Below are 17,175 nucleotides of genomic sequence, written 5' to 3'. Positions count from 1 at the left end.
TGTGTGTGTGTGTGTGTGTGTGTGTGTGTGTGTGTGTGTGTGTGTGTCTTTGGAGAGCTGCTGTGGCCAATTCAGATACAATGCAGAGGCTGGGGAAATCCATATTTGGAGCATCTGATGAAGCCACATTAATCTATCTTGGCTGTAACATGGCAATGCATCTACTGGATTACCTCAGATTATCCCAGACTTGTAGGAGACCACAGCTCAGGAAGAGAGAAAATGAGGGTCATCTGACTTTTTTTACAGGAATCAGATTAACCGTCTGCCATGACAGTTACCATAGCACTGTCTAGTAGACTTGTACAGAAATGTGCAGACATTAAAACTGGGGAAATATAGGCATGTGACCCTCTCTATGGGCTCTACCATGACAAGGGCTTTGGTCCTTCAATTCCCATCAAAGCCAATGGGAGCTGAGGGAGCTCAGTACTCCCCCGGAGGGGACCCCTTAGTGCATACCTCTCAGTTTAGTGCATAGTCTATGCTCTTCCCTGACCTTCTTTAGGGGACAAGTTTAGAAGCAATGGTGGTCAATGATCACTCCAAAAGTCAAATAATCTCCAATCTCCCTGTGCAATGCCATCTGTGACCATAACAGTCTGACTGGAAAGGCAGGAAGACCAATTCCATCAGCATTACCTGAAAAACTTCTGAATACAGACTCCAAGTCACTCTCCTCTGACTCATCCATCTCCTTCCTGCCCAGATCCTGGGTTTCAGTGCCATCGCCTGTGTGCCACCTGCCATCCTTTCTCTGCCAGCCAGTACATTCCTGGCCCCTGAAGGTGATATGTGGAAAGGCTTCCTTCACGCTTTCTGCCTCGCTTTCTGAGGTGCATTCACTCGGCGGATACGGAGGGAGAAGTCCCAGCTGCCCAGACGCCACTCTTTTAGCCATTTGTTTCACTTCAGCTAGGCAAAAAGAATATACTCAAGGTTCACCTTCTTGGAACACTGGTCATAAACTATAGAGTCTCTCAGTACCCTCCTGCTGAACTCGCATGGAATTTGGACGTTCAGTCCTTCCCCTCTGTTGCTTCAGGCTGACTGCAGACTGCCCCAGAGCCACAGCCAAAAGGTTTTACTTTACAATCATACTAGCTAGAAACCTATTTCTGTTTTAATGAAAGTTTAAATCCTGCAGACACTGATGGGGAAACCTCTACACATACACATTCACCAAGGAATGTTGGAATGGGAATGTACTGCCATCTAGAAGCTGTTGCAATGACTCACAAGGGAGAAATCCCATTCATATACTTCACTGGATTCATTCCAGGCTGTTCTTGTTACTCCTTCAAGAACTGTGGGCTAACATTTCCTATAGCATTTCACACCATCTTAATGTGGTTAAGCTGAACCCACACATGCTGGATGTACTGGGAACACAGGATTTCCATTCAGAATGCAGTGTTTCCTCAAGAGGAAGATGAATGATGCCATACACTGAAGATGCCCCTGTTGCAAACGCAGTATCTTTTTTTTTAAACCACAGGAAAAAACAGAAAGGAAGACACCAATGGCCTGACAATTAACCGCCTGGACTATGGGCTCTATCTTGAGTACCCTACTCCATTTTTACTCAAAACTCCCAATGAAGTAGATTGGAGCTGCAGGTGCTCAGCACCTGTGAAAATCAGGCTGCCTTTAGGTGCCTACAAAGGCTTTACACTCAACTCGATGGCATTTCTTGGTCTGTCTGTCTGTCTTGCTGTAAAGTGATAATTTTTGAACATCACATGCGATCAATTCCAAAATTTCAGGGAATGTTTTAAGTATCAATGGCCAAACCCCTCTTAATGTGGGGGGAAATTAGAAAATTGAGAGGGAGAAAATGGGGGGCACGTGAAGTGGTGGCTAGCTCAAGCACCTGTAGACAATTGTCTACAAATCAAACAACTTGTTCATGGCACCCATTAACACTTTCCAGCATAACAATACTCCTAACTCCTCTCTGCCTCTCCTCCTTACTGGGTTGAGTAGGTTGACACCCTGAATGATTTATCTCCACACAGAAAGAAGAATTATTGGAGGGGAGGGGAGAGAGACTGGGAGACCCTGATATGGGAGGAGGAGGAGGAGGAGGAGGAATGGGGCACACAGAATCTCTTGGTGGGGGGGAATTGCAGGGAATCCCTGTAGCAGAGGGTGATGGGAGAGTGGCACACAGGGAGCTTGTCAGGATGGGGGGAATTAGGACAGTCTAAACACAGGACGATATGGGGGGATTCTAGGAGCCCCAACAGCAGCATAAAGCTCTTTCATGAGGGACAAAAAGTCATTGGAAGGTCTAATAATGTGTTTCAGACATGTTAGTTAACTCCAGTGTTTAATCAACATTGCCGTTTACTCACTCTTCCATTCTGACTGCACCATCCTTCGCTCCTCACTTCTCCTTGTGTTATAAATTTCAGATGCTGATTTTGGAAAAAACCTACTGTAAATTGTTACAAGATGCATCAAACAAATCTCTGTTAATAAATACAGAAATGTATCATTAACCATTCCCCAGTTAGCAAAACACCAAGAACTTTGGGATGCAAAGTCTACCCTTTAAAATTATATCAAAATAGCTATGTTGGTTGGGGTGTGAAGAAATGATATAACTATGCCAACAAAAACCCCAGAGTAGATGCTTCTGTCAACATAGGTAACATCGTTTGGGGAGGTGCTGCTCCTACATTGTCAGAAAAACTTCTGTTGGGGTAGGCTGCATCTAAACAAAGGGGCCATGCTGGCACAGAGTCCACTGTGTAGACATAGCCTAGGTCTCACACCATACAGGTTCTAAAAACCCCTCAGAACTAGCACATTGATTTCCCAATGGCCTAGATTGCAGTGGATGAGTTAGGCCCATTATGGATTAGCATGACACCACCAATGCTTTAGAATCTGATCCCACAAGGTGCTGGGCATCTCCAAAGGACAAGCCAAAAAATCTTGGCATTATGCCTTCCTTATCACCAAGTCCTGCTTTGAGCAGGAGGTTGGGCTAGATGACCTGAGGTCTCTTCCAACCCTAATCTTCTACGATTCTATATGATTCTAAGTGTCATATAGATTTATACTCTGTAGGTCAATCAGCTGATCACTTGGCACCTCCATTTTGGATACCAATGGTCCCATTACCAATTCCTTGCCTACCCAACTATTAACCTGTCTCCATTCTAGAGTGCAGTGACTCACATGACTATGTCACCTGTTTTTAACCCATGACAAATCTTTCCCATTTATCGTCTGGTCATTTATTTCCTTAACAAGGGGATTTTGATTCATAGGGTCACCTTTACTTACTCTTTGATTAATTTTTTCCAAAAAAACTAACAGGTTAGTGCAACATGATTTTTCCTAGCTGGTTTAACCTTACGAAGTCATTCTACGGTTAGAGCACGTGTCTGGTTCTATTCCCATTCCCAGCTCTGCCATTGACTCAATTTTGTCATTTACTTTGATGTCTGTATGGAAATATCAGGTGCAGAGAGATAAGAAGAACAAAGTACAGCTTACCTCACCAGCTCAGGGGAACTGCATATAATGGAGTATAATGCTGAGGTTTGCACTAGCTGCTACTGAAGGGCTGCACAGGTGCTCTGTGCTTTGCCACTGGGTTTAGAGGGAGAATTCAGTTTCCACCACCCACGTCACAAGGATTGATCCAACACTCATGGAAGTCAATAGAAGTCTTTCCTTTAAGCTTTGGATCAGAATATGCATAGGGACCAGGATTTGGCCCTTGCTATCTACACAAACAAAAATATGCACATGCACCAAAAATATACTTATTTTGTTGTACTTTAAAGGGGCCAAGAAATAAAAATAATAATTAGAAAATAATTCTTTTACCTGTGGTGCTAATGGCACCTCAGAATATTACAACGAAACTTTAAACATCCTGCTTAGTTGTTGATAGACATGCTATTTGGAAATTTAAAAAAAACTTCACTGAGCTGTGACAGTGAAACTAGACTGGTTTCCTTAGTCAGTTTCACAGTTTAAGACTAACCCATTTGGCACTGTCCCTTTCAATACATTGATATTTCCAAATACAGGTTATATACGCAAACAGATATTCGAGTGTAAGTTACAGAAGAGTAATTTAAAAGCTTTTAAAACCATTTTAAGGTGCTGAGATATCATTTATCACACCAATTCCTACCTGTTTCACCTCTTGGCAGGTGAGCACAGATCCCAGAGGGACAGGTATTCTGCACTGACAGATTCAGACTCCTTATTAAGCTCTCATGGTAGATATTTTGTTAGCTCTGTAGCTGACAATGAGTCTGTTTCATGGAAGGTTCTTAATTGGATGGATGGCTTTTTGCTTGCTGAGAAAAACTCAATGCCAGTTTTAATCCTAGAGGTGTCTCCTTCTGACAGAGGTTTTAGTGGGAGGAATCTACAGGAATTTATTTCTTTGTGACTAGAAATTGTGAAGTAACTAGTCATTTGTGAAGCAACAGACAGAACTCACCATTTCTCTTCCTCGATTCCACTTCCTCCAGAACTTGAATCAGTTCCTCTATGGTGTTGCAAGTTGACATTTTTTTTCCGCCTTACAGCCACAGGTGGATGCAATTGCTGAAAAAAATCAGGCCATCAAACTATGACTCAGAGTTTGCCTGGCACTATGTGCTTATTATTAGCTTAGTTTTCTCTAAATGCAAACAAAGGACTGGATCCTGCACTCTTTATTCATTGGGCTCCATTTCAGTGGCACTACTGACATGAGTATGGGTGGCAGGTTCAAACCCTGGATTAGGACAAAGTACACTCTAAATCTCCTAACAGGTTCTTTATATACTAAAGGGCCCAAGTGCCTCCTGGGAATTACTGGTGCTAGACAACTTACGGAAATGTACATAAATAATAGAATTATAGGACTGGAAGGGACCTCGAGAGATCTTCTAGTCCAGTCCCCTGCACTCAAGGCAGAACTAAGTATTATCTAGACCACCCCGGCAAGTGTTTGTCTAACCTGTTCTTAAAAATCTCCAATGACGGAGATTCTACAACCTCCCTAGGCAATTTATTCCAGTGCTTAACTACCCTGACAATCAGGAAGTTTCTCCTAACGGCCAATCAGAGGTTAAGGAGAACAATTTTTCTCCCTCCTCCTTGTAACAACCTTTTATGTACTTGAAAACTGTTATTTCCCCTCTCAGTCTTCTCTTCTCCAGACTAAACAAAGCCAATTTTTTCAATCTTCCCCCATAGGTAATGTTTTCTAGACTTTAATCATATTTATTGCTCTTTTCTGGACTCTCCAATTTGTCCACACCTTTCCTGAATTGTAGCCCCAGAACTGGACATAATATTCCAGTTGAGGCCTAATCAGCGAGGAGTAGAGTGGAAGAATTACTTCTCATCTCTTGCTTACAACACTCCTGCTAATACATCCCAGAATAATGTTTGCTTTTTTTGCAACAGTGTTACATGTTGACTCATATCCCTCCTTCAAACCCATTATTTTAAACTAACAGTCCACCACTTTCATGCTAAACGTGTTAAATCATTCTTTCAACATCCAAAAACACCTATAAGTCCCCATGACACGACATCTCTGGTGTCTGTAACCCAAACAACACCTCTCCCTCTCTGCTTGCTCTGACTCACAATATTCCTCCCTCCACCTTATGACAAGATGTTTTCCCTACTGTGCCATTGGATTGGTCTCAGTTAAATGAAGCTACAGGGACCTTGTCTGATCACAGTATCTGTGAAGCATCATGCATACCAGAAGGCTACTCAAATAAATAAAAAAGCAAAACAACTGTATGTGCAAATATAACTAAGGCCTCCCTACGCTTTTAAACATGGGCATTTTCAGCCATCTTCAAAATCAGCCTTTAAAATTTGTACGTTCAAACAGATTTGTGCATACCAATGCAAAAATTATGAGCACAAAATTAGAGGCCAGTTTTTAAACGTATGACCCAGATGATCTTGCTACATGTACTATCAATTACAAGACTCCATGGGATGCAAGTTAGCAGAATGTGGCCATTAATAAAGATGAAATATATGTATGAAAAGCTACTATTTTGATAAAGCAAACAAAAAAAAATCAGACATTACTGCACTCAGGACTAGACTGATCATTTTCTAGTCAATCCACAACATGTATAGTACACAAACATTCAAATAAGCGATAACCAGTGTCGTCTTTTGACAGAGCATCCAGACCTGTGCATCTTGTCAGTGCTACATGCTTGGTATACACCACAGTTATATGATTAATAGCCATATAGCCAGTCACTCTCCTCTTCCCTTTACCTGATAGTTTGGCACTATTCGAGCCTCAGTACTCTTCACTGTGTTGAAGCTGAAATCATTCTGGCAGTCATCTTTATTCTTACGTCTTTGATCAATGCACTCAATCTTCTCACTCTGAATTGCCCTTGGTTCCTTCACAGCTTTTGAGATAGCCTGGAAATGGTCAACCTCCAAAGCACTTTGCGCCCCAGGCACTCGCAGTGGTGGTGGTATGTAGTTTCTTGATGGAGGGCCTACTGCCTTCCACAAAAAAGCACCAGCACCTGAAAAGGGGATCTTGATATTTTTGAGAATATCATCAATTTTATCTAAGTAGCTCTCTATGGACTTCTGCTTAGAAACTTGTTCTGCTTGGATTTCCTTAAGCAGCTTGTGTTGGTTTTGAACAGTCTCTAATTTGTCTAAATTCACCTCTGTTCTGTAAAGGGAATCTGTTGCCTGCCGCAATAAGGTCTGAGAAATCTTGAGATTAAGGACACATTTGCTGATGTGCTGCTCAGTTTTGGATGGGCTACGCACACTTTCCCTGACATCTGCTCGCAAACAGTGCAGCATGCATGACTCGGAGGCCTCACTTCGTCTCTCTACCTCCTCTATACTGTACTCTGTACCCATTTCTGAAGAGCTGCCTTCTTCACTAGAATTTGGCTGCTCCACTAACTGTTTTTTAGGAAGCAGAGGTAGGATCTGGGAGACGGCCCTGTCCTCGTCTACATTTTGCTGTTTTATTTGATCTTCCAAAGCACGATCTAATCCAGCTAGTTCTTCCAGAACATCTTCATGTAATTCTGGATAACATGCATAGATTTCATTGATTTCAAAACTACAGAGGCTGTCGTCCACATCGCTAACACTATAGGTCCTCTGGAGTTCAGAAGCTATATCTTGGCTCAGATCCTGTGTAACTGGCTGAATACAAGTTATACCCTCACGATCTATGATGGTTTCTTTTTCAGCAGGAGAAACTGAACATCTTGGTGCAGTAAAGCTGCCATCTGAAAAATCAGATGTTAATATTAAGCTACTCTTTTAGGCCTCCATTACACATATTGCTTAGACATTTAAAATCTTTTTTTGTTATTTGAGTAGCAGCATTCAACCCCTCTGTTTATAAGCATTTCTATTATCATCACACACTATCTTCAAAAGTAGACCCTGTTTAATGGGGTCTGGGAGGTAGGACACTAGGCTTATGCCTTATTCATTTCAAAATGCGCCACAAGATCTTTAGTACTGAAAGAGTTCTAGACCTGGAAGAGTCACATTTTAATAATTAATGTCCATTTTCCTTCCTCTACATATGTAAATGACTTTTATCAGAGCTGGCCAGAAAATGGAAATCACTTCCCACAAAAAAATTCACCTTTTTGAAAATAATTTCCTCCCAGACCAGAACAAAAAAGTCAAAGATAGGACATTTTCATGGGAAGGGATTTCCAGAAAGATTCCATTTCGGGAGAACCTAAAAGGATTTTTTCAGCTTGCTACTCATCTGGAATGCTCTTGTGAGCTTCACTTACCATCTCCCTGCTTCCCCCCCAGCAAAGCTGGTGGACAGACAGAAAAGCAGGGAGGCAGAGAGCCATCATTTCGATTTTCCCAATGAAAACATCAACATTTTTCAGCAAAACTGAAATGTTTCCATGGAAAATTTTGTACAAAATAGGCATTTTCTGTCATAAAATCATTCCAACAGAAAATTCCCAACCAGATCTAGCCTGGACCCTATGGTTCCACTACAGAAGCAAAAGGAGTATATGGGGACTTTACATATGGGTCCATATTCCCTGCAGCCCATGGAGCTCTGAGAGCTGAGGTGGGTCCATAAGTCTCTTCTGCAGAGGGAGTGTGGCAACAGCAGGGATCTACTGCAGCCTTCCGCAACCTGTTTTAGAGGGGAGTAAGGAAAGAAGGGGAAACATGTCCTGCCCCAAAGCCCTATGGGAATTCCTTCCAACAGCTGTGCTAGTTCCACGATTTGGCTCTAACTCAGTGGAGTTACACCTTCCAAATGATAGGACACACTTTACTAAATCTTCTACTGGCCTATGGCTACTGGCAGCACAAAATTGTTTGAGTGCCAATGGCCAAGTTATCAGGATTGGTCCCCCCGATCCTGGGGGGGATAAGAGAAAACACCAGTGTGAAGGCTCTTGACATGCCCCCCAGGAATAGAAACATACCAGTCTTTGTTATCTCCTCTCCTTGCAGCTCTAGCGTTTCCCTCTTGTAATTAGATGCGGACCCCAAACAGATGTTTATATCTGAAAATAGGTCATGCCTTTGTGCAGTTGAGCTTTCATCAGAGCGACCAATTCGAGACTCAATCAAGTCCTGTAACATAAGGAAGGTTGTGAGCGGAAGTTTATTTGGTATTCCAATGTCTTCAGCTTTTATTTTAAACTGATTTGCCCAAATAAACAAACGAAAACTCAGACCCAGACTTAAACAGAACAACTTGACCTTTAGGAGACAATAAACTCTGATTAACCAAATATGATTTTAAAAGCATAAAGGCTACGATCATGAGAGTCACCTTTAAGTCATTCTTCAATATATAGCGAATATCCTGAAGACTCATGGAGCGGTCGTTTTGTTTAGGCGCTAGACCTGTCTTTACAATGTCATAGTACGGGTTAGGAAGCCTGACATCAGTTTCCAAATGTTGCCCAGAAACTACGAGTTCTTTAATACCTGAGCCTTCAAGCCCATTCCAGGGAAGAGTTTCTGTAAGACATATAACAAATAATGTCTGGTTTACAGCATGGCCCTAACCAAAGAAGGGGAAGAATCACAGAAACAACTGCCACTGTAAATCAGACCAGCAGTCCATCTAGTCCAGTACCCTGTCTCTGACAGCCAACACTGGATGCTTCAGAGGAAGCTGCCAGAAATCCCGTAGTGGACAATTATGGAATAACTTGCCCACAGGAAATTTCTTCCTAAACCCTCTCAGTAGTTGTTGGTTTATCCCTAGGATAATTTTTTTCATCCCATCTGCTATAACTGTGGATGTTCTCATTATCAATATAAAAGTCTAATCCTTTTTAGAATGTTAATAAACTCTTTGCCTCTGTGATAACTTATGGAACTCATTACCACAAGGTAACTGTGTGCTGTGTAAAGAAGGATTCTCTTTTATCTGGTTTAATTTGTTACCTTACATTTTCATTGACTGTCCTCTTGTTTTAGCATTATGAGAAAAGGTAAATAGGAAGAAGTGCCTCATTTACCTTCTGTAAACCACTGTTTGTTCACCACCTCCTCTTTAAACAAAGCAATCCCAAGTGTTTCAGTTTCTTTTCATATGAAAATCTTTCCAAGCTACTGTCATTTTTGTTACCCCTCACTGAGCCCTTTTTATTTCTGCTATATAATTTTTCAGATAGGATTATCAGAACTGAACATAGTATTCCAAGTGCGCACACCACACATTTGTATCACAGCATATTTTTAGTATATTGTTCTATCCTGTTCTTTACAAGCCTAACATTTTGTATGCTTTTTGGACCAGCAATGCATGTCGAGTTTTCATTAACTTCTCCACAATGATGCCTATGTCTTTATCCTGAGTTATTATAATAAATTTAGATCCCAGCAACTTTTACCTTTAATTCCAATTATTCCTTCATTCAATGGTGATTGTCAGCCTGGAATTTTATCTGCCATGGTGCGGCCCATTCATTTAGCTAGGTAACAGCTTGAAAATTCCTCCCAGTCTTCTCCAGTCTACACCAGCCTATCTAATCTTGTGCCATCTCCAATTTTGTCATCTCACTTTCCCCCCATCATTGATTAATGGTTCTAGTACAACCCCATAATGAAATTTTGATACATTGAAACAAACACTTGTAGGCAAATTATCTATTATTTCTTCACTGTCCCTCCAGAAACTTTGCTGAATCCAGTGTTTATTTCACTAGTTAAAAAGGGTGCTCCTAGCTTCTCCCCAAATATCAGCAGGTTATGCAGAAGGTTAGAGGAGCACATCTCATGCAAATAAGACATGTGATGTCTTCTTTTCTTTGCAACTCTCTTTCCCATAAGAAGAGAACTTTAATCACTAAAGGAGCTTTGCAGGAGGGTATGCAATCACCTAAGGAGATTGCACTGACACTTCATGTATTCAGGGTACTCCATGATAACTCAGGGTATGTCTACATTGCAATTAGAAACCCACGGCTGGCCTATGCCAGCTGACTTGGGCTCAGGCTGCTGAGCTGTTTAATTGCTGTGTAGACATTTTGCCTCAGGCTGCAGGCTGAGCTCTAGGCAGCTGGGCCCCTCCCACCTCACAGGGTCCTAGAGCCCCAGCCCAAGCCTGGAAGTCTACACTGCAATTAAACAGCCCCGCAGCCCAAGCCCCTCAACCCTGAGTCAGCCAGAACGGGCCAGCCGCAGGTGTCTAATTGCCATGTAGACATACTCTCAGTGACAAAAGTCTGAACCTCTTTAATTATACCTGTGAGTGCTTCCTGCATTACTATACAGAAGCTATAAATGTCTGATTTGACTGTGGCGGCCTTTTCGAGGATCACTTCAGGAGCACACCACTTATACAGCTGGGCTGGGACAGGAACACGTGTGAGATCACTGTGGTCTCCTCCATCCTTGCTGCCAGAAGAGAACACAAAACAGGGTCAAATTTGGGAAACCATAACATATGATGAGTAGCTGGTCTATCCAATGTAGTGAGAGACAAAAGGATTCAATAAATCATGTTTAGACTGGGAAACAAACCAATCAATGTCAACTGAGTTGGATGTTTGATTAATTCTGTCCAGGATGTTAAGTTAAAAATAGATCTACCACTGCAATGCCTCCTTTGGAAGCTCTGACAGTATGAGATCCAGCAATTAATTTCTTTATTTTCATATATGCATTTATTTTAAATGATCCATGCTATACACAAAATTTACCCAAAAAAAAAAAGGAAAACCATCTCAAAAGCAGCTTTTTGAAAGAACATTTATAATATTTTATAGAAATAAACAGCTTGTATTGGCACATTATAGAAGAGACCTCTGTTGGTAAAATTAAGATATAGCAGTCTATTTCAAAGCTTTATCCTCAAATAAAGACAAACCAGAAGTTAAAGCTGTCCAAACTATGGGGTATTTTTACAACCAAGTCTTTCACTCTGGTCAGCATTCATAGCACAGGTGAACGACTAGCGAGTTGTGCCATCTGGCTTGTTTATATTCATTTGGCAGTGTAATGCCAGTACTTGTATATGATTAAAAGTTAATTTCCCTCTACTCTCCACACAATAGTTACACCTCATTCTTCTTCATTTTAAACTGAGAATAAGTGTTCTTTAAAAATCATTGTCCAGGACAAAGGATTTTTTCTGATTCTACAGATGCTCATTTCCCCTTAATTTAATATTGTTAAAGAGAATATGGTCAGATATTTTAGGTAGAGACCACATGCTGGTGAAAAGCAGTGCTGCAGGCTACACTTCATGTATATTCAAGAGAAACAATTGACTCAAACCTCATTTCTGTCAAAATATTGTACCTATCATGAACACAAGTAAGACCTAAGACTTATTTATAACTGAAAGAAGTTAACAGGAGTGGAGAGGAAATTTCTCTATTTCTTTCAGTTAATTTCCTTTGCACACTTGGCAATTTTTTTGGCTTATACTCAATTTCACTCTTTTCCTTTATAGTCTTATCATCCAGTTTCTCCTTTTCTCAGCAAACACTTATAATCACCACCCGGGAAGTGGAAAAACCCATCTGCACTTTTTAAATTTTAAAATGGAACTTTAAAAAAAAACAACTAAACACATACTATTTAGTACCTTAAACCATTTTAAAAAATAATAATTTTTTTAAAAGTTCAAATTAACAATATCCCGTCACACGGGAAATAAACGTGTATAAGACAGCACAGGAAAGTGATCAAGCTTGGCAAGAGGCTGCTATACCTCATTTTCACCAACAGAAGGCTCTGCTAATATATGGCAATAATAACTATTTCTACAGAAGTTGAAATATGATTCTTTTTCAAAGATAACTTGAGGTGTGTGTGTAAGCACATGCATATATATATTAGAACCCTCTTTCTGGGTCTGGTTCAATTCCCATTTAGCCAATGACAGTCCTTCTATTAACATTAATGGGAGATGGATGGATCCCATAGTGAAATAATGTTATTCAGAGAGAAACTGCACCATGAGTGTATATATATGCAAGGTGCTGAGTATCCCTAATTTCAATGGAAGTTGTGGGGGTCCCAGGCTCTTGTAGGATCAGATTTCATAAGCAGAGGTTCATTATAACCCGAATACATTGAAACTATTTACACTAGAGGAATAGAATTAAAGTCTCCAATAGGATTTCTGTCTCTGTATGGTCACTAGATGCAGGTTCCATGTTCTGTTCTATGTCTCTATTGCAGTGCCTTTACACTAGAGTGGAACAGAGACCTTTCTTCTACTGTTAACCTCTATTTTCAGTTATTTATAGGGAAGCCATAAAAATTGAGATCACCTGAAATGTATGACACTGAATGAGAACTGACCATGTATCTGAGCAATGGAGATGTGAAAATCCCTCTCCCTACAGTCAAATCTGCAACGCTGTCAAAGAAAGATTAGGATGGATCTCTGTGGCATTGCTCATGCACGGTGATCCACAAGTAATCAGGAGAGCTGCAGGATCACCCTGACAACAGAATTCAGTCCTCAATTTGGCCTCTCCCATCCACCTTTCCAAGTAACAATGTGATAATTCTTTACCTTTCTATCATGTACTCCAAGTTGGTTAACTTTGCCTCACCAGCAGAAACAATTTGTACAGCATAAGAGGTGAGTGAACGGTGGATAAATCCACGTGAGTGCAAAAACCTCAAAGCATCATTAACCTGAAGCAGCAGATGCACAATTGTCTCCATGTGCAATACTGGGAATTCTGAACGCTGGGGGGGGGGAAAAACACAACAGAAGAGTCAAGCATTCACATTGCTGATAACTGAAGAGCAACATAATGCAAAAGCTATTGGTAACTTAACATCAAAGGTGGAGAAATCAAAAAGTGAAGGTTTTGACTGTAAAGTTAACTCAATCCCATTGCTCATGAAGAATAGTATATGATCTATGTGAAACCAAACAGTAATACATTAAAAAGAACAGAAAATAATACATATGTGCAACATGCCAAAATTAACATTGTAATAGAAACAGATTTTGGAATTTCTCAACTTTGTGTTTTATTTCTCTACCTCAGTGATAATATTTTGCATGTTTCCCCCTTTTGTTAAAGAAAAATAGGTAAGCAATCAGTCATGGGAAAGGGAGAGGGAAAACAATCAGCACCAATAACAGAATGCAAAACTGTTGATAAAACCTATTACTCGGTGTTGTAACTCAGCTCTAATCTGCCCTTTGATACATATAGAATCACAGAAATGTAGGGTTGGGAGGGACCTCGAGAGGTCAGCTAGTCCAGCCCCCTAAGCTGAGGCAGGACAAGTAAACCTAGACCACCCTTGACAGACATTTGTCCAACCTATACTTAACATTTTCCAATCATGGGAATTCCAAAACCTTATCTGGAAGCCTATTCTAAAGTTTAACTATCTTTATAGTTAGAAAGTTTTTCCTAATATCTAACCTAAATCTTCCCTGCTGCAGATTAAGCCCATTATTTTTTATCCTACTGTGACACTAATCACTCCTTCATTCACACACTACACACTACTGAAATAATCTTTGTATAAAATATAACTTGCGAGGTGAAATCTAATAACTCATTGATCATTAATGTTCTTGTGTGATATATGTATTCAGTGTGTATAAAGAGTTATGGATATATGCTAGAATTATGATTAAAGTGTGTTTAAACCAGGCATATCAGGGAGAATTGTGAACCAGGTCTATCCTAAAGAAAATCATGTGTGTTTACCTCAATTTACATATAAGCAGTAAACAAGACCATCAAGACAGCAGAGGGAGGAGATGGCAGGAAACAGAACAATTTGCATGTCAGCAAACACCAGTGGGGGAAGCAAGAGCATGGAGCTTTCTTCACCATCAGACTCCATGTCATCTTCCTCTCACCTTGAATAAGAAGAATCCATTTCAAAGGTTTACTGGTCTATAATGAAAGGGGGTCTGAACCTCAAGTGATAAGCAATTGAATCAACTGATAGTATATAATATTACTGTATTATAAAAGTGAGGCCTTTTCTGAAAGCTAATGACATATTGGTAATTAATATCATTGTGAAACGTATGCATCAACACGATGAGGAAATATGGATACTTGATGATGATCTGTTTTAAAGTCTGTGCCCAATCAGGTTCTCTTCCAGACAGGAGAGAAGGCAATGAACTATCTACCAGTCTCCAATTAAATTAAGCAAGGTGTGACCAAAAACAATGGAAGGACCATTTACACTGAAATCAGCAGGGGGTTAGGAAGTCCACAAGAAAGGAATAACAGCATGGAGACATCCTGCCTCTTGAAACAAAGGCACTGAACTTTGGAAGACAGAAGCAAAGACACAAGCCATCTTTGGCATCCCTCACTAAACAGACACAAGGGAACAGAGCTCTTGCAGCTGAGAAAGAAGAGTCCTTTAATCAAGGGGGTGTTGAAGTCTCTGGGAACTGAATATAGGTGAGAAAAAAACATCTTGAACAAACCTGTTCATGGCTAGATTAAGTTTTAGACTTTTAGATGTATGTTTTCACTTCTATTTGTTTGTAACCCTTTCTAACTTTTGGTTGGCATCACTTAACATATGTCCTGTTGTTAATAACTTTGTTTTATTTTTATTATAAAGCAACTCAGTCCTGTGTTTAAATGGAAGGGTATACTTACCCAGATAAGTTAATCAGCTGTTACACATTTTTGTGTCTTTAGAGGAACAAACAGTTTCTCTGAACTGTCCAGAAGAGGGCTGGACACTACAGAGCACATGGTTTTAGGAAAATTCAGGACTGGAAGTATGTTGGAGTCATCCTTCAAGTAGTAACCAAGGCTGGTAGAGACCAGGGAGTGTGGCAGATATGTTGCTATGAAGTGTTGTTGTCGCCATGTTGTTTGCAGGATATTAGAGAGACAAAGTGCGTGATGTAATATCTTTTATAGGACCAATTTACCGTTGGTGAGAGAGACAAGTTTTCGAGCTTACACAGAGCAATCCCTTAGGTCTGGGGTGTGTTGCTGGCAGACTCCTGAGGTCACAGCTGCAGTTATATATAGACACTCAGGGTGTGGCTTGCATGCTTGTTGCTGATTATGAATATCCCAGGCAGGGAGATACAGCAAAGCACTTGAGGCACCCATAGTTACAGGGCAGGCAATGACTCAGCCCCCCACTGGTCTGGATTGCACCCCAAACCTACCTTCAGTGGACATGGAGAACAACTGATCACAGTCCTTATTATAAGCCATTAACGTATTTGAAAACGTATCAAATACCCCTCCAGTCTCCAGTTATTTTAACCTTTCCTCATAGGTCAGGTTTTCTAAACCTTTTATCATTTTTGTTGCTCTCCTCAGGACTCTCTCCAATTTGTCCCCATCTTACTTAAAGAACTGGACACAGTACTCCAGTAGAGGCCTCACCAGTGCTGAGTAGAATGAGAAAACTTACTTCCTGTGTCTTACATCTGACACTCCTGATAATATACCCCAAAATTATATTAGCCTTTATTGCAACTGCATTGCATTTTGGACTCTCATTCAATTTGTGATTCACTATAACCCTCAGATCCTTTTCAGCAGTACTACCGCCTAGCCAGTTATTTCCCATTTTGTAGTTGTGCATTTGATTTTTCCTTCCTATGTGTAATACTTTAGACTCGTCTTTATTGAGTTTCATCTTGTTGACTTCAGACCAATTCTCCAATTTGTCACGGTGATTTTGAATTCTAATCCTGTCCTCCAAAGTGCTAGCAACTTCACCCAGCTTGATTTCATCTGCAAATTGTATAAGCATACTCTCCACTACATTATCCAAGTCATTAATGAAAATATTGAATAGTACAGGACTCAGGACTGACCTCTGAGAGGCCCCAGTTTGACAGTGAACCGTTGATAACTATTCTTGAGTAAAGTCTTTCTTTGAGTATAGTTATACACCCACCTTATAATAATTTCATCAAGACCACTTTTCCCTATTTTGCTTCTGAGAATGTCACATAGGACTGTGTCAAAAGTCTTTAAAAAAAACTCAAGATATACAACATCTACTGCTCCCCACCCCACTACACACATACACCATCCATTAGGCCAGTAACCCTGTCAAAGAAGGAAGTTAGGTTGGTTTGGCATGATTTGTTCTTGATAAATCCATGCTGGCTATTACAATCACCAGCCAATTACTAATCCTATTATCCTCTAAGTGCTTATAAACTGATTGTTTAATAATTTGTTCTAATGTTTTCCCAGGTATAAAAGCTGTGCAGCTCTCAGTGAAGTCACTATTAATTGAGTACCTGAGTTCTAGAGCAAAATTTGACTCAGTTACATTTGCAAATTATAATAATTTCCATGGAATGGGACTGCGGAAAGGATCAACTAAATCAAGGATAGGCAACCTTTCAGAAGTGGTGTGCCAAGTCTTCATTTATTCACTTTAATTTAAGGTTTCGCGTGCCAGTAATACATGTTAACGTTTTTTAGAAGGTGTCTCTCTCTAAGTCTATATTATATAACTAAACTATTGTTGTATGTAAAGTAAACAAGGTTTTCAAAATGTTTAAGAAGCTTCATTTAAAACTAAATTAAAATGCTGATCTTACGCCACCAGCTTGCTCAGCCCGCTTCCAGCCTGGGGTTCTGTTCACCTAGGCCTGCAGCGGGCTGAGCAGGGCCTGTGGCCGGGACGCTGGCTGGCAAGGGACCGGCAGCCGGGACCCCAGACCTGGGGGGGGGGGGG

At 40.6% G+C, this 17,175-nt stretch overlaps 1 protein-coding gene across 1 annotated transcript in view; it reads right to left on the bottom strand.

Annotated features, from left to right (window-relative positions):
• The window catches only part of TEX14 (testis expressed 14, intercellular bridge forming factor), a 57,062-nt gene that overhangs the window by 20,128 nt on the left and 19,759 nt on the right, over positions 1 to 17,175 (bottom strand). Inside the window, exons 9-16 of the mRNA XM_024211286.1 lie at positions 13,025 to 13,203; positions 10,739 to 10,890; positions 8,813 to 9,003; positions 8,460 to 8,610; positions 6,277 to 7,271; positions 4,475 to 4,581; positions 2,358 to 2,437; positions 643 to 915 (exon numbers count right to left, since the gene is read on the bottom strand). Of these exons, the coding sequence (XP_024067054.1) occupies positions 643 to 915; positions 2,358 to 2,437; positions 4,475 to 4,581; positions 6,277 to 7,271; positions 8,460 to 8,610; positions 8,813 to 9,003; positions 10,739 to 10,890; positions 13,025 to 13,203 (2,128 nt within the window). The remainder of the gene's footprint in view (positions 1 to 642; positions 916 to 2,357; positions 2,438 to 4,474; positions 4,582 to 6,276; positions 7,272 to 8,459; positions 8,611 to 8,812; positions 9,004 to 10,738; positions 10,891 to 13,024; positions 13,204 to 17,175) is intronic.

The sequence above is a fragment of the Terrapene carolina genome, unplaced genomic scaffold, assembly GCF_002925995.2.
Source record: "Terrapene carolina triunguis isolate 2854851 unplaced genomic scaffold, T_m_triunguis-2.0 Scaffold231, whole genome shotgun sequence".
NCBI classification, from domain to species: Eukaryota; Metazoa; Chordata; order Testudines; family Emydidae; genus Terrapene; species Terrapene triunguis.
The sequence above is the reverse complement of the archived record's forward strand: the minus strand, read 5'-3'. Positions and strand labels throughout refer to the sequence as shown.